Source organism: Rhinoraja longicauda, chromosome 3 (genome assembly GCF_053455715.1).
Source record: "Rhinoraja longicauda isolate Sanriku21f chromosome 3, sRhiLon1.1, whole genome shotgun sequence".
NCBI classification, from domain to species: Eukaryota; Metazoa; Chordata; class Chondrichthyes; order Rajiformes; family Arhynchobatidae; genus Rhinoraja; species Rhinoraja longicauda.
The window spans coordinates 4687048-4709574 of record NC_135955.1 but is presented as its reverse complement, the minus strand read 5'-3'; the positions used below and the strand labels follow the sequence as shown (position 1 = coordinate 4709574).

The following is a 22527-nucleotide window of genomic DNA, read 5'->3' as shown; positions in this document are numbered from 1 at the left end:
ATGAACCCCCGGGGGAGTCCAGAACAAAGGGCCACAGTTTAAGAATAAGGCCATTTAGAACGGAGATGAGGAAAAACTTTTTCAGTCAGAGAGTTGTGGATCTGTGGAATTCTCTGCCTCAGAAGGCAGTGGAGGCCAATTCTCTGAATGCATTCAAGAGAGAGCTAGATAGAGCTCTTAAGGATAGTGGAGTCAGGGGGTATGGGGAGAAGGCAGGAACGGGATACAGATTGACAATGATCAGCCATGATCATATTGAATGGCGGTGCTGGCTTGAAGGGCCAAATGGCCTCCTCCTGCACCTATTGTCTATTGTCTATTGACAAGGGTGCAGCCTGAGAGCACGGAAAAGGACCCTTGTAAATTTCCCCGGTGTGGGACAAATAAAGGAATATATTATATTATTATACATATTTAGTTTAGAGATACAGCGCGGAAACAGGCCCTTTCGGCCCACCGGGTCCGCGCCGACCAGCGATCCCCGCACATTAACACTATCCTACACCCACTAGGAACAATTTCACATTTACCAAGCCAATTAACCTACAAACCTGCACGTCTTTTGAGTGTGGGAGGAAACCGAAGATCTGGGAGAAAACTCACGCAGGTCACGGGGAGAACGTACAAACTCCATACAGACAGCAACCGTAGTCAGGATGGAACCCGGGTCTCCGGCGCTGCATTCACCGTAAGACAGCAAGTCTACCGCTGCGCCACCGTGCCGCTTGAATTCCCTTGTTCCTTTCTGGGTCATATGACAATGAATCTCTGTGTATAAAACTATGTGTGTGCCCCCAAGCCTACGTAGTTCAGAGTTTATTTGGAGTCGTGGTGTTTAATAGCCTGAAGGTTGTTGGGAAGAAGCTGCTCCTGAACCTGGTCATTATAGTTTACCGGTACGGTGGCGCAGCGGTAGAGTTGCTGCCTTACAGCGCTTGCAGCGCCGGAGACCCGGGTTCCATCCCGACTACGGGTGCTGCCTGCACGGAGTTTGTATGTTTAGTCTAGTTTAGTTTAGAGATACAGCGCAGAAACAGGCCCTTTCGGCCCACCGGGTCCGCGCCGACCAGCAATCCCCGCACACTCGGGACAATTTTTACATTTGCCCAGCCAATTAACCTACAAACCTGTACATCTATTGGAGTGTGGGAGGAAACCGAAGATCTCGGAGAAAACCCATGCAGGTCACGGGGAGAACGTACAAACTCCGTACAGACGGCGCCCGTAGTCGGGATCGAACCCGGGTCTCCGCTGCTGCATTCACTGAAAGGCAGCAACTCTACCGCTGCGCCACCGTGATCACCATGAACACCTGCGTGGGTTTTCTCCGAGATCGTCGGTTTCCTCCCACACTCCAAAGACGTGCAGGTTTGTAGGTTGATTGGCTTGGTAAATGTAATAATTGTCCCTAGAGGATGTGGGATAGTGTTAGTGTGCGGGGATCGCTGGTCAGCATGGACCCGGTGGGCCGAAAGGACCTGTTTCCTTGCTGTATCTCTAAGCTAAACCTCTATACCTCCAAGGCTCCTATACCTTCTTCCCGACGGCAGGAGTGAAATGGGATTGTGCCCAGGGTGGTGTGGGTCTCTGATAATGCTGGCTGACATTTTGAGGCAGTACCTCATGTAGGTCCCGTTGACGGTGGGGAGATCAGTACCCGTGATGGACCGGGCCGTGTTCACCACTTTTTTGCCATCTTCTTCCTTCCTTGGTATTTGAGTTGCCCATCAAGATGCCAACCAAGCTGTGCCATCGATTTGCCCTCGCCTGGTCCATATCACACCCAAGTTATAGGAGTAGAATTAGGCCATTCGGCCCATCGAGTCTACTCCGCCATTCAATCATGCCTGATCTCTGACGCCTAATCCCATTTTCCTGCCCTCTCCCCATAACCCTTGACATCTGTTCTAAAGTTCACGCAAGTTATAAGAGTACAATTATCCCTCGAGGGATATCCCTCCAAACCGTTGGGAGGTACAAGGAACTGCCGGGTTACTCCAGCACTTTGTGTCTTCCTTTGCTGGTCCCATTGCTCAACTGTCTTTTTTTCTTAAAGAGGAGGTTCACTGGAGTTTGGGAGGATGAGAGGGGAACTTATAGAAACATATAAAATGGACAAGCTAGATGCAGGAAAAATGTTCCCAATGTTGGGCGAGCCCAGAATCAGGGGCCACAGTCTTAGAATAAAGGGGAGGCCATTTAAAACTGAGGTGAGAAGAAACCTTTTCACCCAGAGAGTCGTGAATTTGTGGAATTCTCTGCCACAGAGGGCAGTGGAGGCCAAATCACTTGATGGATTTAATAGAGAGTTAGATAGAGCTCTAGGGGCTAGTGAAATCAAGGGATATGGGGAGAAGGCAGGCACGGGTTATTGTTTGTGGACGATCAGCCATGATCAGAATGAATGGCGGCTTGCTCGAAGGGCCGAATGGCCTCCTCCTGCACCTAATTTCTATGTTTCTGTGACTTGAAGACACTTTCAGTGCACGGACTGAAGGGGATCAAGCCTATTGTTCAAACCGAAGAACAAAATATCACTCAAAGTTCCCTTGTTGAGATGGGAACAATGGGTAGTCTGGGACCACATCTTCCATTTAAAATGTTGCTTCCTTCTCTCCCTGATGCAGACGGATATCTTCGCGTTCGGCATCATTCTGTGCGAGATGATTGCCAGAATACCTGCTGACCCCGACTACATGCCCCGCACTGAGGTAACGATTTATTCTGTTCCTTAGAGTTTAATTTGTTTTCGAGGTGCAGCGTCTAGTTTGGGCCGACCAGCGATCACGCGTGCACTAGTCCTATCCGAAACGCTCGAGTCAATGTGCTTCCAAACTTGGAGTGTGGAAGGAAACCGGAGAACCTGAAGAAAACCCACGTGGTCACAGGGAGAATGTACAGACTCCATGCATGCAGCACCCATAGTCAGGATCGAACCCAGGTCTCCCTTCCCCCTTCCCAGATCTCCCTCCATCTTCTTCTCTCCACCTATATCCTTCCTTTGTCCCACCCCCCTGACAGCAGTCTGAAGAAGGGTCTCGACCCGAAACGTCACCCATTCCTTCTCTCCTGAGATGCTGCCTGACCTGCAGAGTTACTCCAGCATTTTGTGAATAAATACCAGGTCTCAGGTAAGGCAGTGACTCCACGGTGCTGCAGTGATGTACCCTACAATCTCACCCTGCATCGTTATTGAACCATAAAAAGTACGTTTTTTTAAAGAAAGACTTTATAGAGCAATCTTTAACATTTTAACTTTTTTTTGTTTTGAATTTAGTTTATTTTAGTATAGTTTTCAGTTTTGAGATGCAGCGCGGAAACAGGCCCTTCAGCCCACCGGGTCCGCGCCGACCAGCGATCCCCGCACACTAGCACTATCCTACACATGCTAGGGACAATTTACAATTTTTCCAAATCCAATTACAAACCAGCACATCTTTGGGATGTGGGACAAAGCCAGGGCACCCAGAGAAAACCCACGCGATCACGGGGAGAACGTACAAACTCCGGACATGCAGCACCCGTGGTAGGGATCGAACCCAGGTCTCAGGCACTGTAAGGCAGCAATCCTACCACTGCGCCACTGTGCTGCCCCATGTTCTGGTTATTGTCTTGAACTCACTGCCGGAGAAGGCAGTGGAAGCAGATATATTTCCCAGAGGGGAAGGAAAGCTCGATGTGTCCCTGAGCATTGTCGTTGAAACCAACCACTGACAAGTTACCAAGAGGCACGGAGGTGTGGAGCTTACTTGTTTCTCTGCCCTTTTGACTAATTCGTTGCAACTTTTTTCACCTCAAATGTGGGAAGTGCCGGAGTAACTCAGCGGGTCAGGCAGCATCTCTGGAGAACGTGGATAGGTGAAGTTTCACAGAATGCTGGAGTAACTCTGCGGGTCAGGCAGCATCTCTGAAGAACATGGATAGGTGACGTTTCACAGAGTGCTGGAGTAACTCAGCGGGTCAGGCAGCACCTCTGGAGGACATGGACAAGTGACCTTTTGGGTCGGGACCCTTCCTCAAACTGATTGTTGTGGGTGGGGGTGGGGGAGAGAGAATGCTGTAAAAGAGATGGGGGCAGGACAAAGCCTGGCAAATGATAGTTTGGTACAGGTGAGAGTTTTTTAAAAAAATTTGGCAGATGGGTACATAAAGGACAGATGAATGGGAAACAAAACGCTGACAAAAGGGGATTAAAGTAGACAAAAGGGTGTTGATAGGAGAGACGAGTTTTGAAAGCACAGTGAAATGTAAAGCCAGAGGGAGGGATATAGGTGTACGGGAACAGGGAGGGGTGGGGGGCATAGAGAAAGGTAGGTGGGTAAAGGCAGAATAGGTGTGCACTAGGATCAGGTGAGAGGGAAATGTTTCTACTAGTGGAGAGTAAAGGACCAGAAGGCACAGCCTAAGAATAAAAGGTCGTCCCTTTAGAAAGGCGATGAGGAGGGATATCTTTAGTCGGAGGGTGGTGAACCTGTGCAATTCATTGCCAAACCATTGGGTATTTTTAAAGCGGAGATTGAGTTTCTTGATCAGTAAGGGTGACAGGGGTTATGGGGAGAAGGCAGGAGAATGGGGTTGAGAGGGAACGATAGATCAGCCATGTTTGAATGGCAGAGTAAACTCCATGGGCCTGTGAATTTATAAAATGTGGGTAAAATGGGATTAGCGTAGTTAGGCATATTGGTTGGCGTGGACAAGCCGGGCTGAAAGACGTGTTGCCACTCTACGACACTTTCAACAGAAAGCTCATCGTAACTCACACTCTTCTTTCACTGACACCTTCACAGTGTACAAGCATCCACAAGCACAGTGAGGGGTCACATGTACGGTGAAATTATTTTCCTTTGCAGACAGTTCAGTAAAGTGCGACTACACATGGGCACAATCCTAGATTAAGTACAAAGTGTGTAGAAATAGCACAGTGAGGGGTCAGCCATCTGAGGAAAATAAGGTCTCACAAACAACAATGTAATAAATGAGCAGGAAGGAACTGCAGACGCTGGTTTACACTGAAGATAGACACAAATGTTTAAGAATAAGGGGTAGGCCATTTAGAACGGAGATGAGGAAGAACTTTTTCAGTCAGAGAGTGGTGAAGGTGTGGAATTCTCTGCCTCAGAAGGCAGTGGAGGCCAGTTCGTTGGATGCTTTCAAGAGAGAGCTGGATAGAGCTCTTAAGGATAGCGGAGTGAGGGGGTATGGGGAGAAGGCAGGAACGGGGTACTGATTGAGAGTGATCAGCCATGATCGCATTGAATGGCGGTGCTGGCTCGAAGGGCTGAATGGCCTACTCCTGCACCTATTGTCTATTGTCTAAAAAGCTGGAGTAACTCAGCGGGCCAGGCAGCATCTCTGGAGAGAAGGAACAGGTGACGATTTCAGGTCGAGACCCTTCTTCAGACTGATGTCAGGAGAGCGGGCGGGACAAAGATAGGATGTAGACAGAGACAGGAAGACTAGTGGGAGAACTGGGAAGGGGGAGGGGATAGAGAGGGAAAGCAGGGACTACCTGAAGTTAGAGAAGTCAATCTTCATACTGCTGGGGTGTAAACTACCCAAGCAAAATATGAGGTGCTGTTCCTCCAATTTGTGCTGGGCCTCACTCTGACAATGGAGGAGGCCCAGGACAGAAAGGTCAGATTGGGAATGGGAGGGGGAGTTGAAGTGCTGGGCACACCAGGAGATCAGGTTGGTTAAGACGGACTGAGCGGAGGTGTTCAGCGGGAGAGGGGAACTGGAGATGTGAAAAGGTACAAAGGACAAATGAATGAAATGCTGATGAAAAGAACAAATCAAAGCCAGCCAGATGATCAAAGACAGGTGGAGCTCACAACGGTTCATTGTTGGCTGTGGAGTAGGTGATAATGAGCGATACAAATGGAGAAACTAAGCAGGAAGACAGTGAAACGAGGAGGATAACTAGGGGTGGGGGGGGGATGGAGAGAGAGGGAATGCAAGGGTTACTTGAAGCTAGAGAAATCAAGATTTATACAGCTGGGCTGTAAACTGCCCAAGCGAAATATGAGGCGCTGCTCCTCCAATTTGCAAATGTCCAACAAATGAACAAGTTTTATTGCTTGAATGATAAACAGTGAGCAAGTAATCAGGAAGAGATTTACTGATTTTCATCCAGTAGTATTATGACGTTGGACACAAAATGCTGGAGTAACTCAGCATTATGATGTTATTGTTCAATCAGCTAAGAGTTATTGGTTATTGATTTATTATCGTCACATGTACACAGTGAAAACACAAAATGTTTTTGTGAGCTTTCTTACCATAGAAGAATACATCAGGTAGTGCAAAAAGGAAGTAAAGATAGAGTAGAATATAGTAGACACAAAATGCTGGAATAACTCAGCGGGTCAGGCAGCATCTCGGGAGAGAAGGAATGGGTGACGTTTCGGGTTGAGACCCTTCTTCAGACTGATGTCAGGGGAGGGGGCGGGATAAAGATAGGATGTAGTAAGAGACAGGAAGACTAGTGGGAGAACTGGGCAGGGAGCGGGGATAGAGAGGGACAGAGGAACTATCTGAAGTTAGAGAAGTCAATGTTCATACCGTTGGGGTGTAAACTGCCCAAGTGAAATATGAGGTGCTGTTCCTCCAATTTGCGCTGGGCCTCACTATGGCAATGGAGGAGCTCCAGGACAGAAAGGTCGGATTGGGAATGGGAGGTCGAGTTGAAATGCTGAGCCACCGGGAGATCAGGTTGGTTAAGGCGGACTGAGCGGAGGTGTTGAATATAGTGTTTCAGCTACACAAAGTGCAGATAAATAAGTGCAAGGTAGATTGGAAGATCAGGAATACAACCTAAGCTTGTGAGAGGTCTGTTCAAGGGTGTTATAACAAGAGGGGAAAGCAGCTGTTCTTGAATCCGATGGTATGCGTTTGAAGCTTTGATGTCCTTTCCTTGATCGGAGAGGAGTGAAGAGGGGATGTTTGGAGTATGCCTAGTCCTTGATCAGATCTCATCCTCAGGGTAATGGTGAATTAAGTTAACGTGCTTCCTGAGCAGCACAACACAGGCAAAGGCCCTTCAGCCCACAGCATCCGTGCTGAACATGTCAAGATAATCTCATTTGCCTGCCTATGATCCATTTTCTTCCATAATCATGTGTCTTTCTCAGAGTCTCTTAAATGCTACTGTCGTGTCTGCCTCCACTACCACCCTTAGCAGCACATTCCAGGCACCTCTATGTAAATATAAGATTCCCCGCACATCTTGTTTAAACTTTGCTTCACTCAACTTGAAGCTATGCTATCTAGATGAGGGTGCTAACAGACACCATGTGGGGGTGGGGGGGAAGGGGTGGGGGGGGGGGGGGAGGAGCAGAAGGGAGTTGTCATTGTGTGTGTCGCTGTCATGTACAGGATTTTTATTGAACAGGGGCTTTCTCTGGATTTAACCCGGAGTATTAATCTGGGCTGTGGAAAGGGAGAAAAGTTAGCAACTTTGATTGTCCATTCTGTATAAACGAGCATTGTGCCTCTTATCAGCTCTAGCTCCCATTAGCCAGTTTTTAATCGGCATTCCTTTTGGGAAAGTTGTGTAGGAAAATAACTGCAGATGCTGGTACACATCGAAGGTATCACAAAATGTGGGTGAGTGGAATTCTCTGCCTCAGAAGGCAGTGGAGGCCAATTCTCTGAATGCATTCAAGAGAGAGCTAGATAGAGCTCTTAAGGATAGCGGAGTCAGGGGGTATGGGGAGAAGGCAGGAATGGGGTACTGATTGAGAATGATCAGCCATGATCACATTGAATGGCGGCGCTGGCTCGAAGGGCCGAATGGCCTCCTCCTGCACCTATTGTCTATTGTCCATTGTTTCGGGACGAGGCCCTACTTCAGCATTAGAAGGGTAAGTTACTCCAGTATTTTGTGGTACCTTCCTTTTGGGAAATGCCATTGTTGATTTGTTGGGATCTGTCTCGGCACGCGTGAGTGTTGAGTAATCCTACTTCAGGCCCACGCAACCCTGCTCTACTTTACTTTAGAGATACAGCGTGGAAACAGGCCCATTGGCCTACCGAGTCCGTTCTGAACCAGCGATCGTGTGTACACCCGCGCCATGGGGACAATTTACAATTTTACCAAAGCCAATTAACCGACAAACCTGCACGTCTTTGGAATGTTGGAGGAAACCGGAGCAGCCGGGGAAAACCCACGCAGGTCACGGGGAGAACGTACAAACTCCACACAGACAGCGCCTGTATTCAGGATCGAACCCGGTCTCTGGCGCTGTGAGGCAGCAACTGTGCGGTCAAGAGACAAGCGATTAAACAAGGTCGACTGCTGCAAGGCGCTGCTTGCTGTACAAACTGAACAAGCTTGCTGTGAAGAAACGAATCCCTTTACTCATTACCGTTTGAAATCTCTTTGGTCCTAGCCATAAAGTCCAATACGGTTTCATTGCACTGTGGCGCAGCTGGTAAAGTCACAGCGCCAGAGACCCGGATTCGATCCTGACCCTGTCTCTGTCTCTGTCTCTGTGAAGTTCTCCCTGAGACGGCGTGGATTTTCTCGGGGTACTCCGGTTTCTTCCCACATCCCGAATCTGTAACTTCTCCACAGTGTGCAGGGAGTGGATGAGATACTGGGATAACTTAGAGCTAGACTGAAAATTGGCATGGAATCGGTGGGCCGAAGAGCCTGTTTCCATTCTGTATTTCTAAATTATAAAAAACATTAGCATCTTACTCGGCTAGATCATGTTCTGAAATATCAGGAATTGGATTGTTGTAAAAGGCTCCATGCTGTCGACTGAATCCATACTGCACCTTTTGTGCAACTTTAGTTTAGTTTAGAGGTACAGCGTGGAAACAGGTCCTTCAGTAGGGTTGCCAACTATCTCACTCCCAAAATACAGGATAAGGTGAAGTCAAAGCCCCGCACCCCACGTGACCTCACCCAGCCAGCGGCCACGTGCTCCCGCTCCACCAATGGCAGCAGCCACCCGGGCCGGGAGGCGAGTGGTTATGCAACCTCCGTTAGGCGGCGCCCGGGCCTCCGGACCTAGACTGTCCGGACCTACACTGTCCGGAGCTAAAATGTCGGAAACCTAGAGTGTCGGGACCTAAACTGTCGGGACCTAAAGCGTCGGGACCTAAAGCGTCGGGGCCTACAGCGCCGGGGCCTACAGCGTCTGGGCCTACAGCGTCTGGGCCTACAGCGCCCACCCCCCCCCCCCCCGGCCTAATACGGGACAAGGGCGGTCCTGTACGGGACAAACCAATTTAGCCCAAAATACGGGATGCCCCGGCTAATACGGGACAGTTGGCTACCGTAGTGGTCGGACACCATGGGCTGAGCCATACTCCAGGCCTGACTTTCACTCGCCCAGAGTGTATAATCCATTGATCTGAGTGGAAAATGTGCCATTTCGCCAGATATAACACTTACCACCTTTTGACAAAGAACCTGTTTTTCCCGATCACTCACTCTGTTGCTGCATGAATTTTGAATGATCAGTCTGTGACTAGGCTCCACAAGCTGTGAATTATTCAGAAGGGGACTGTGTGTGGCAAGCGAAGGCCTTTCTCTGCATTCAGCACCACCTTTGTGTAGGCTCCCTGTTTTTTAAAAGCGATTATAGAGGCTTAGCCATTGTACATGGAGCATTCAAATTACCTGTGCTGCCACATAAATTATTCACGTCACCTTTGCAGCAAGTGGCCTTCAGTATGACTGCTTTCCGTCAAGACTGATTCCCGTCAATCCTATCAACTGGAGAACGATCCTTAGCCACTATTTACCTCATTGAAGATCCTCGGACTATCTTTAATCGGACTTAGTGGACTTTATCTTGAACTAAACGTTATTCCCTTTATCATGTATAGATTTTTTATTTATTTTTTTAGATTTAGGGATACAGCGCGGAAACAGGCCCTTCGGCCCACCGGGTCCACGCCGCCCATCGATCCCTGCACATTAACACTATCCTACACACACTAGAGACAATTTTTACATTTGCCCAGCCAATTAACCTACATATCTGTACGTCTTTGGAGTGTGGGAGGAAACCGAAGATCTCGGAGAAAAACCCAGGCAAGTCACGGGGAGAACGTACAAACTCCGTACAGACGGCACCCGTAGTCAGGATCGAACCTGAGTCTCCGGCGCTGCATTCGCTGTAAGGCAGCAACTCTACCGCTGCGCCACCGTGCCTCACCGTATACAATTGACAATAAACTAAACTAAAAGAGGACATGGCAGGCCAGACAAAAACAGACATGAGCAAATGGGAAGGATGTGTCGGGAAAAAACTGCAGATGCTGGTTAAAATCGAACATAGACACACAATGCTGGAGTAACTCAGCGGGTCAGGCAGCATCTCGGGAGAGAAGGAATGGGTGACGTTTCGGGTCGAGACCCTTCTTCAGACTGAGGTCCGGGCCCGGCAACCCTCCCCCAACTGCGCAGGCCTGGGCCCGGCAAGTGGGAACGTATCATATCATCATATCATATACATACAGCCGGAAACAGGCCTTTTCGGCCCTCCAAGTCCGTGCCGCCCAGTGATCCCCGTACATTAACACTATCCTACACCCACTAGGGACAATTTTTACATTTACCCAGCCAATTAACCTACATACCTGTACGTCTTTGGAGTGTGGGAGGAAACCGAAGATCTCGGAGTAAACCCACGCAGGTCACGGGGAGAACGTACAAACTCCTTACAGTGCAGCACCCGTAGTCAGGATTGAACCTGAGTCTCCGGCGCTGCATTCGCTGTAAAGCAGCAACTCTACCGCTGCGCCACCGTGAATTACTTAAAAAATATAACGAAACTTGATACCGCACACCGCAGGCGAATGGTGAGTAAGGTGCCCCTAAAATGAAAATGTTTACGCTATCAGTCTGAAGAAGGGTCTCGACCCCAAAACGTCACCCATTCGTTCTCTCCTGAGATGCTGCCTGACCTGCTGAGTTACTCCAGCATTGTGTGTCTACTGATGAGCAAATGGGACACACATCTGAGATTAGTACATCACAGTGGCGCGGCTGGTAGAATCACTGGCTCGCAGCACCAGAGAACAGGTTCGATCCAGACCTTGGGCACTGTCTGTGTGTGGAGTTTGTACGTTCGCCCCATGACTGCGTGGGTTTCCTCCGGGTGCTCCAGTTTCCTCCCACATCCAAAACATGTGCGGGTTTGCAGGTTGAGTGGCCTCTGTAAATTGTTTCTTGTGTATTGGATAGAACTAGTGTGCGTGTGATCGTTGGTCGGTGGGCCGAAAGGCCTGTTTCTACACTTTATCTCTAAGCCAAACACGCGTGTATGTACGCTAATTGGCCTCTGTAAATTGCCCCAAGTGCGTTTGGAGTGGAGGAGAAATTAGGATAATTGTGGATTGCTGGGTTAATTGGCCACTGTAAAATGCCCCCAGTTTTGTGGGTGAGGGATAGAATCTGGCAGTTGATGCAACTGTGAGCATCTCTGGAGAACATGGATATGTGACGTTTCACAGAGTGCTGGGGTAACTCATCGGGTCCGGCAGCATCTCTGGAGAACATGGATATGTGACGTTTCACAGAGTGCTGGAGTAACTCAGCGGGTCAGGCAGCATCTCTGGAGAACATGGATAGGTGACGTTTCACAGAGTGCTGGAGTAACTCAGCGGGTCAGGCAGCATCTCTGGGGAACATGGATAGGTGACGTTTCACAGAGTGCTGGAGTAACTCAACGGGTCAGGCAGCATCTCTGGAGAACATGGATAGGTGACGTTTCACAGAGTGCTGGAGTAACTCAACGGGTGAGGCAGCTTATCTGCAGAACATGCATAGGTGATTTTTCAGGAAGATACACTTTGTCAGACACGTTCCGATCCATGTGCTCCAAAGATGCTGCCTTACCTGTTCAGTTACTCCAGCACATTATGTCCTTTTGTGTAAACCTGCATCTGCAGTTCCTTGTTTCCAGAAGATGGGATCAGTGTAGGATTAGTGTAAATGGGTACTTTACGCAGACTCAAAGGGCCTGTTTCCATGGTCATAGTCATACGGTGCGGATCTGAAGCAGGGTCTTGGCCCGAAACGTCACCTATTCCTTTTCTCCAGAGATGCTGCCTGACCCACTGAGTTACTGCAGCTTTTTGTGTCTTATCTTCAGCGTGGAAAACAGGCCTTTCAGCCCAACTTACCCACACCAACCAACATGTCCCATCTACACTAGTCCCACCTACCTGCGTTTGGCCCATATCCCCCTAAACCTGTCTCCATGTGCCTGTCTAAAAGCTTCTTCAACGTTGTGATAGTACCTGCAAAGAGGTGGATGGTTCTATGACTTGAAATTCACTGAGGTTTTAATAACTGGGAAATCAGAGATACAAGTAACTGCAGGTGCTGGAACCTTGAGCTAAGCACAAAGCACTGACCGAACACGGAGGGTCAGGCTGAATCTGTAAAGGGAGTGGACAGACGACGTTTCAAGCTGGGACCGTTCCTTAACTGGGACATTAGGTCCGATGCTGAGAGAGACATAAATAAATGCATATCACTTCATGGCGATAAGGAGCTGAGACAATTATTACTTTAAAGTGAGAAAGGGGGGACAGAGGAATCTGCACTTCTCGAGTCAAGAGTGTTTAATTTTCATATGTAGATAAGCGGAACAATTAAATTCACACTCGCTGTAGCACAACGGTTTTGTAAATGCAGTTGTCAATAGATAGTGTAGGAAGAAACTGCAGATGCTGGTTTAAACCGAAGAAGTTTTAAAAGCTGGAGTAACTCAGCGGGACAGGCAGCATCTCAGACGAGTGAGGGGAAAGGGAAACGAGAGATATAGACGATAATATGGAGAGATAAAGAACAATGAATGAAAGATATGCGTGAAAGTAACGATAATAAAGGAGGCATACCATTGTTAGCTGTTTGTTGGGTGAAAACGAGAAGCTGGTGCGACTAGGGTGGGGGAGGGAGAGAGAGAGAGGGAATGCTGGGGTTACTTGAAGTTAGAGAGATCAGAATTCATACTACTGGGCTGTAAGCTGCCCAAGCGAAATATGAGATGTTGTCCCTCTAATTTGATAGCATAAGAAACAAACAAACAAAAAGTTCAAATATAGAAAATCTCAATAGTGTGCAAAACAAAAGCCTGAAGTCCCTTAGTGCAACCAAGACTGTTCATAGTTCAAACTTTATTGCTATTTGCAGTGTTCAATTGCCTGATGCTTGTTGGGAAGACATGTTCCTTATAACAATTGGAGACGTTTTATCTCGGCTACAATGTTCATTTTATAATAGATTTGTGGCTGCTTTTAACAGCTCTGGCTTACACTCCTGTTTGCCACTACCACTGGGGTGGCACAGCGGTAGAGTTGTTGCCACACAGCACCAGAGACCCGGGTTTGATCCTGACTGCGGGTGCTGTCTGTACAGAGTTTGCACCTACTCCCCGTGACCACGTGGGTTTTCTCCGGTTGCCTCGGTTTCTTCCCACACTCCAACAATGTCCTGGTTTGGGTTGCAAGTTACTTGGCTGTGGTAAAATTATAAATTGTCCCCAGGGTGTAGCATAGTGCTAGGGTACGCGGTGATCGCTGGTCGGCTGAAGGGCCAGTTTCCACGCTGTATCGCAAAAGTCTAAAGTTCATAATTGTGCATTTGCATTAAGTGGCCCGACCTCTCACCAGAGCAAGAAACGGCACAAAGTGCTGGAGTAACTGAGCCGGGCAGGCAGCATCTTTGTGGGAGATGACCAGGCAAAGTTTCCCAATCAGGAGCCTTCTTCAGACTCACCAACAACAGGCCGCAGAGCCTAAAGAATCATGCACACACACACACTGCACCACCTGGTGATGTTAGTGCGTAGTGCGCAAATGACAGTCCAACTTCCTTCCTGCTTCCAAAGGTTTCTCAAACACGTTCACATCACGTCATTGTTGCTATTGGAGCTGCAGGGGTACATTTCTTCTCTCTTCTGGTTATCCACAAAGTTAAATCAAAGTAAATAGTTGGATTGTACAGTGAGGCATCATATTGCCGGCTAGCTCTTACGAAATTCTATGGTGGAAAGCAGACTGTTGGGTTGCATCACAATTTGGTTCGGGTACAGCTCTGTCCCAGGCTGCAATGAACTGCAGAGTTGTAGATGTAGCCCAGTCCATCACACAGACCAGATTCCCCACCATTGACAGAAAAAGGACACAGAGTGCTGGAGGAACTCAGCGGGTCAGGCAGCATCTCTGGAGAACATGGATAGGTGACGTTTCACAGAGTGCTGGAGGAACTCAGCGGGTCAGGCAGCATCTCTGGAGAACATGGATAGGTGACGTTTCACAGAGTGCTGGAGGAACTCAGCGAGTCAGGCAGCATCTCTGGAGAACATGGATGGGTGACGTTTCACAGAGTAATGGAGTAAGTCAGTGGTTCAGGCAGCATCTCTGGAGAACATGGATAGGTGACGTTTAACAGAGTGCTGGAGTATCTCAGCAGGTCAGGCAGCATCTCTGGAGAACATGGATGGGCGATGTTTTGGATCGGGACCTTTCTTCAGACATCCCCACCATTGACCCCATCCATACTTTACACTGCCTCAGGAAAGCGGTCAACATAATCGAGGATCTTTTCCACCCTGGTCATTCCTTCTCCTCCCTACTTCCAGCAGGCAGAAGATACAAAAGCTTGAAAACGCACACCACCAGACTAGGAATAGCTTCTTCAGCTCTGTTATCAGACTACTGAACGGTCATAAGCACTTTAACACGTGAGCATCTCAGATACAGTACAAATGTGCAGCAGTAGTACACTGAGACGGTATAAATTCACCAGAATCAGTGCCATTTTCAAGTCCCACTTGTTATAGGTGTAGAGTTCTTGACCTGACCATGAAGGCCTGTTGTCCTGGTGGAGTTGGTGAATGGCTGTTGGTGTCGTTCACCGCTGCTCCACTGCTCTGTGCTGCTGCAGGCCGCGTCCAGTACAGATGCAAGGCCTCTTTGAGCGGCGCCCGGTCCAGCCGAGCCCCAGGCTGCTGCAGGGCCTCCAGTAGGGGTTGCCAACTATCTCACTCCCAAATACGGGACAAGGTGACATCACCGCCCCACGCCCCACGTGACCTCACCCAGCCAGCGGCCACGTGCTCCCTCTCCATCAATGGCGGCCGCCACCCCCCCCCCACCGGGCCGGGAGGCGGGTTGCTACGCAACCTTCGTTAGGCGGCGCCCGGGCCTCCGAACCAAGGCTGTCCAGAGCTAAAATGTCAGAAACCTAGAGTGTCGGGACCTAAACTGTCGGGACCTACAGCATCGGGGCCTAGTGTCGAGGCCTACGGCATCCGGGCCTACAGCGTCCAGACCTACAGCGACCTGTCCTACAGTGCCTTCGGGCCTAATATGGGACAAGGGAGGTCCCGTACAGGACAAACCAATTTAGCCCAAAATACGGGATGTCCCGGCTAATTCGGGATAATTGGCAACCCTAGCCTCCAGTGGCCCACTCCACTGTACAGGCACTGCACTTCCACCCTTAGCCGGTCTGTTTCTCTTAAATGTTGTGATAGTACCTGCCTCAACTACCTCCTCTGGCAGCTCGTTCCATATACCGACCACCCTTTGTGTGAAAAAGCTGACCGTCAGGTTCCTATTAAATCTTTCCCCTCTCACCTTAAACCTTTGGCCTCTGATTCTCGATTCCCCTACTCTGGGTATAAGATTCTCTGCATTTTAACGATCTGTTCACCTCCTGTTTTGTACAGCTCGACAACATCCCCCCTCATCCTCCTGCACTCCAAGGAATAAAGTCCTTGCCTGTCCCAACCTCTCCCTATAGCTCAGGCCCTCCAGTCCTGTACTGTTTTCAAGTAGAGTTAGATTTAGCTCTTGGGGCTAAGGGAATCAAGGGATATGGGTAAAAAGCCAGAACGAGATGTTGATTTTGGACTGATTTCATCAGTCTGAAGAAGGGTCTCGACCCGAAACGTCACCCATTCCTTCTCTCCTGAGATGCTGCCTGACCTGCTGAGTTACTCCAGCATTTTGTGAAATAAATACCTTCGATTTGTACCAGCATCTGCAGTTATTTTCTTACACTACTGATTTTGGACGATCAGCCATGATCATAATGGGTCGAACGGCCGAATGACCTACTCCTGCACCTATTTTGTGTGTTTCTATGCACACTGTTTACTGTACTTGCACAGCAGTCAACTGACGTGCTAACGTCTGTGTTGTCCACCCTCTTGCAGAACTTTGGCCTGGATGTGAAGACTTTCCAGAAGATGGTGGGAGACTGTCCGCCTATATTCCTGGACCTGGCTGTCCTCTGCTGTGATGTGAGTCTCGTAACAAACTTGCAAAATGGGGTTTGCACAAGTCCCTGTAGGAACTGAAATGCATGTGCGGAATTAAAAGCAGACAACGAATGGTGGAGCTCTTGGGTGCATTGAGAGACTTGCATCCCTGAAATTCTCGGGGTGGCACGGTGGTGCAGAGGGAGAGTTGCTGCCTCACAGCGCCAGAGACCCGGGGTTCAATCCCGACTACGGGTGCTTGGAATGTTGGGGGGAATCCGGAGCACCCGTAGTCAAGTTTGAATCCTGGTCTCTGGCGCTGTAAGGCAGAACTCTACCGCTGCGCCACCGTGCTGCGATAGGCCAGGACGGTCACGGTGGCGCAGCGGCAGAGTTGCTGCCTTTCAGCGAATGCAGCGCCGGAGACCCGGGTTCCATCCCGACTACAGGCGCCGTCTGTGTGGAGTTTGCACGTTCTCCCCGTGACCTGCGTGGGTTTTCTTCGAGATCTTCGGTTTCCACCCACAAAGACGTACAGGTTTGTAGGTTAATTGGCTTGGTAAATGTAAAAAATTGTTCCTAGTGGGTGTACGATGGTGTTAATGTGCGGGGATCGCTGGTCGGCGCGGACCCGGTGGGCCAAAAGGGCCTGTTTCCGCGCCTTGTCTCTAAACTAAACTAAAAGTTTCTTAATTCAGTCAGAGGAACCCTAAACATGCTTAGTACATAATTTGTAAATATATCGGAGTCTCAGTGCAAAGCACTCTGATGGTATGGTGGGATGGGAGGGGGGGTGGCTGGCAGAGGCGTTGAGTAAGTAATGGTACAACAGTGCAGTACTGAATTGACAGCGAGAGTTTTGGATCACTGATCCTAAGACGCAAGTTTAAATCCCACCATGACAGCTGGGGAATTTAAAATCTGAGTAATTAAGAGGAATATACACCGATCAGCCAAAACATTACGACTCGATGAGCCGAAACATTATGACCGCCTGCCTAATATGCTGTTGGTCCTCCGTGTGCAGCCCCATAGGCAGCAGGGTGCGATGCACTGTGTATTGTGACACATTCCTCCCGTGACCACCATTAACATTTTCTGTGACTTGTGCCACAGTCGACCTTCTGTCGGTTCGGACCAGACGGGATAGCCTTCGTTGTCCTCACGCATCGATGAGCCTTGGGCGCCCAACACCCTGTCTGTCGCCGGTTTGTGGTTTGTCCCTCCTCGGACCTCAGTCAGTAGGTACTCACCACAAGCCTTGCCGTTTCAGAGATGCTCTGAGCCAGTCGTCTGGCCAGAACAATTTGGCCCTTGTCAAAGTCGCTCAGGTCTTTACTCCTGCCCATTTCTCCTGCATCCAACACATCAACTTCAAGAACTGACTGTTCACTTGCTGCCTAATGTATCCCACCCCTTGACAGGTGCCATTGTAACAAGATAATCAATGTTATTCACTTCGCCTGTCAGAGGTCATAATGTTTTGGTATGATTCTATTATAGAAAAAAACCCATAACAGTAACCATAAGGCCATTGGATTGTTGTAAATATAGATCTGCTTCACTAATGTCTTTCAAAGAGGAACTCTGTCATCCTTACCTAGTGTGACATCCCCAGTCCCAAAAACATGAATGATTTGTCACTGCCTCATCAGCTCTGGACTAACCAACATTGCTAACTTGTCCACAATATCAGAAACAAATAGAAAAACCCTTTTCTGTGAAACATATAGATAAAGCATTAGTCATTTAGTCCCCTGCCCTGCCATTCAACCTCATACCTCAGGGTCATACAGCACTGAAACAGGCCCCACGGCCTAACTTACCCACGCCGACCAAGATGCCCCATTGATGCTAAACCCACCTGACCCCATTTGACCCATATCCCTCGAAACCTTTCCTATCCATATACCTGTCCAAATGTTTTTTAAATGTTGTTATAGTGCCTGCCTCAACTACCTCCACTGGCAGCTTGTTCCATACACCTACATCTCTCTAGTGTGAAAAGATTGCTGCTCACATTCCTATTAAATCTTTCCCCTCTCATCTTAAACGTACGGCCTCTGGTTCATGATTCGCCTATTCTGGGTAAAACACTTTGTGCAATCTCCTACCTCAAGTGGTGCCAACTATCTCCCTCCCAAATACGGGACAAGGTGACGTCACCGCCCCGCGCACCACGTGACCTCACCCAGCCAGCGGCCACGTGCTCCCGCTCCACCAATGGCGGCCGCCCGGGCCGGGATGCGGGTTGCTACGCAACCTCCGTTAGGCAGCACCGGGGGCCTCCGGATCTAGAATGTCCGGAGCTAAAATGTCAGAAACCTAGTGTCGGGACCGAAACTGTCGTGACCTACAGCGTCGGGGCCTACAGTGTCCAGGCCTACAGGATCCGGGCCAAACCTCCCCCCCCCCCCCCTCCCCGGGCCTAATACGGGACAAGGGCGGTCCCGTATGGGACAAACCAATTCAGCCCAAAATACAGGATGTCCATCTAATACGGGACAGTTGGCAACCCTACCTACCTCCTACACTATTTCCATATCTCTTAATTTTTTCCAGAAAGTTACTTATCTGTTTTGAATGAAATCAATGGCTGAGCCTCCCCAGTGTCGAATTCCAACGATACATCATTATTTGAATGAAGAGATTTCTCATTCTAGTCCTTCATCTATATACTAAAACTCTTGTTTGCTCGCTTGTTCCTGAACTACAGCCAAAACGGTACACGATACCGCAACCATTTTAGGCCCACCTTACTCACCGTCGTCCCTTAGTCCTATGGAAGACTTTTCATTGAAATCGGTGTTATATTTTTAAGGTTATTCAGATTTTAAAGTTTAAAAAACTGCGCATGCGCAGTTGGGGCTCCGTTGATCTGGTACTTACGTAAGATGGCCGCCGCATCCGCGCGTGCGCAGAACAAAAGCGTCCGCACCTGCACAGTTAGGGTCCGTTGAGCACGGCTCGGCCGCCTGTCTCTTGGGGGGCGGGAGAGCCACGCCTGGTGCAGCCAGGGCCTGGGCCTGGACGTGACCGGGGAACCGCGAGCCCGAGCTGGGCGGTGGTGGAGGTGGAGGCCGAGGCCTGGCGCTGGGCCTGCCCTCGGCTCCCCCGTCCCCCGTCCTCTCCCCGGCAGGCTCAGCGCCTTCCCCACGCTGCCCAGAGTCCAGCCGCTCAGCAACAGTGGGAGAGCCGCCGCCATCTACCACTGAACATCCCCGCACCGGAACGGGACAGGACCCCCCCCCCGCAACCCCGCTCCACCAATGGCTGCCGTCCCGGCCAGGAGGCGGGTTGCTACGGAGGGAGTTAGTGTGGGGGGAGGCAGGAGGGGGAGGTGGGGTGGAGGGAGAGGGAGGTGGGGGAGGGAAGGGTGTGGAGAGGAGGGAGGGGGGGTGGAGGGAGGGGGGAGGAGAGTGGGGGAGGAGGGAGTGGGAGAGGAGAGGGTGCTGCACCAATGCTGGAGAGGCAACCCTAGGGGGGAGAGGGGGGTGGAGGGAGAGAGGGAGGGAGTGGATGGAGGGGGGGAGGGAGGGGGAGGGGAGAGGGAGAGAGGAGTGGGGGAGGACAGGGTGCTGCACCAATGCAGGAGTGGTTTAGGCCCAACGGGTCCACTTGGTCTTGTAGCAAATAAATTTCTGTACCAGCCCTGGGACCACTAGATGCTGGTCTTTTTCTTTAATAAATGAAAATTGTGCCAGGATTCTTGTTGGGACAAGAATTTGGTTGAGTGGTTGAATCATTTGTTCCCCTGGTAAAGTCTACTGTAGATACAAAGTGCTGGAGGAACTCAGTGGGTTAGGCAGCATCTGTGGAAGGAATGGGCAGATGACGATTGGGGTCGGGACCCTTCTGCAGACAGATGGACAGATGAAATTTCTGGCCGGGACCATTTTCAGTCTGAAAAAGTTGTTTGTGCGTTCCCTCCCCCTGGATGCCGGCTGTTTTGCTGAATTAATCTTCGGTGCCCGGTTTTGCAAGTGATTTAGTTTAGATTAGTTTAGAGTTTCAAGCTGCAGCACAGAAACTGGGCCTTCGGCCCACCGAGTCCGTGCCGACCAAAGCTCACCCCTTACACTTGCACCATCCTACACACGATGGACAGTTTACAATTTACAGAAGGCAATTAACCTACAAACTTAGTACACCTTTGGAGTAAACCGAACCTCCCAGAGATGTAAACCGAACCTCCCGGACATGGTCACAGGGAGAACGTACAAGCTCCACACAGACAGCACCCGTAGTCAGGTCGAACCCGGGTCTCTGGCGTTGTGAGGCAGCAAATAGGGTGGTGGGTGTGGGCAAATAGGGTGGTGGCTGCCGGAGGATGTAGTTGAGGCAGGTGCTATCGCAACATTTAAGAAACGTTTAGACAGGTTTAGAGGGATACGGGCCAGACACGGGCAGGTGGGCTTAGTGTAGATGGGACATGTTGGTCGGTGTGGGCAAGTGGGCTGAAGGGCCTGTTTCCACCCTGTATCACTCTATGACTATAACTCTACCGCCTCACTACTGTGCCGCCCGAGGTGGTCTGCATGTATTGTCTAGGCAGGAATCAGTGTAGCTGGCTATTCACCGGGGACACAGTGAGAACATTGATATATTGCTCCCAGATGGGCAATTGTGAAGGGATCATTGCCCAGTGTGCGGTTGCAAGTAAACAGTGATTGATGTCACTTCGCTGGCAAATGGAGATAACACTGCTGGTGCAGCCTGATGCATGCAGCCTGAGAATAGGCAATTCATAAGATGGAAAACTTGAAAAGGCCACTGGCAGCAATTTCCCCAGAAAGTCTCCCTCAATTGGTAGTGTCGGCCATGTGCATTTGTGGTGTTTGACCATGCTATGTATTAAGTGCATACGACTTACACATATATACGGGTTCAAAGTGACAGCTGGTAGAGCTGCTGCCACAAAGGGCTCGACGAGGCCCACATTCGGCCCTGACCTCTGTTTGTGTGGACTTTGCACGTTCTCCCTGTGACCGCGTGGGTTTTGCTTCAGTTTCTTCCCGCATCTGAGATGTAAGTTTGTAGGATAACTGGTCACTGTGAATTGCCCTTAGTGTACAGGGAGCGGATGCGAAAAGTCGGATAACATAGAACTAGTGTGAATGGCTAACGGTTGATCGATGGTGGGCGTGGACTCAGTGACCCAAATGGCCTGTTTCTATGCTGCATCTTTCAATCAAAAAAGGGTGGCACCGTGGCACAACGGTAGAGTTGCTGTCTTACAGCGCCAGAGACCCGGGCTCGATCCTGAGTACGGGTGCTGTCTGCACGGAGTTTGTACGTTCTCCCCGTGAACCTGTGTAGGTTTCCTCTGGGAGGTCCCGTTTCCTCCCACATTCCAAAGATGCGGTAGAGTTGCTGCTTTACAGCGAATGCAGCGCCGGAGACTCAGGTTCGATCCTGACTACGGGTGCTGCACTGTAAGGAGTTTGTACGTTCTCCCCGTGACCTGTGTGGGTTTTCTCCGAGATCTTCGGTTTCCTCCCACACTCCAAAGACGTACAGGTATGTAGGTTAATTGGCTGGGTAAATGTAAAAATTGTCCCTAGTGGGTGTAGGATAGTGTTAATGTACGGGAATCACTGGGCGGCACGGACTTGGAGGGCCGAAAAGGCCTGTTTCCGGCTGTATATATATGATATGATGATATGATGTACAGGTTTGTGGGCAAATTGACTTGGTAAAATTGTAAATTGTCCCTGGTGTGTGCGGGATGTTGTTAGTGTGCGGGGATCGCTGGTCGGCGCCGACTCAGTGGGCCAAAGGGCCTGTTTCCGCGCTGTATCTCTGATCTAAACAATCAAAATGGTATGGGCAGTCAAGGACCTATCGATCAACTTGCAACACTAAACTAATTCGAAGTGACGCAATGTGATCCATGTAACGAGTGGTCTGAATCTATGTTGCGTTTCCATTTTTCGCACGTTTAGCTGGATTCCAACCAAAGGCCAGCCTCTGCTGAGATTGAGCGGCAGCTGGAAGTGATCCTGGAACAGAGGCTGTACGAGAACACTGCTCCAGATGTAGAAACAGCAAGAGAACATCACATAGCCGTTGAAGTATCAATAGTGCACAATGGTAGGTGGTGAATTGAGCCTGATGCTGGGGTGAGAAAGAGGTGGGGACGGTGGGATGGATTAGCAAAGGAAAATTGCACGGAGAAATGAAGTGAGAGGAAAAGCAGAGGGACAACGTGAGGTTCAATGCTTTCTTTATTATCATGTGTACAAGGCGCAGTGAAATAGTTTTTGCATACAGCTCAGCAAGATCATCCCCG

General features: G+C 49.7%; 1 protein-coding gene across 1 annotated transcript in view; it reads left to right on the top strand.

Moving 5' to 3' along the window:
• LOC144611919 (dual specificity testis-specific protein kinase 2-like) overlaps window positions 1-22527 on the top strand; it is a 138879-nt gene that overhangs the window by 105328 nt on the left and 11024 nt on the right. The window contains exons 7-9 of the mRNA XM_078431248.1: window positions 2628-2711; window positions 16191-16277; window positions 22181-22328. Coding sequence (XP_078287374.1) covers window positions 2628-2711; window positions 16191-16277; window positions 22181-22328 — 319 coding nt within the window. The remainder of the gene's footprint in view (window positions 1-2627; window positions 2712-16190; window positions 16278-22180; window positions 22329-22527) is intronic.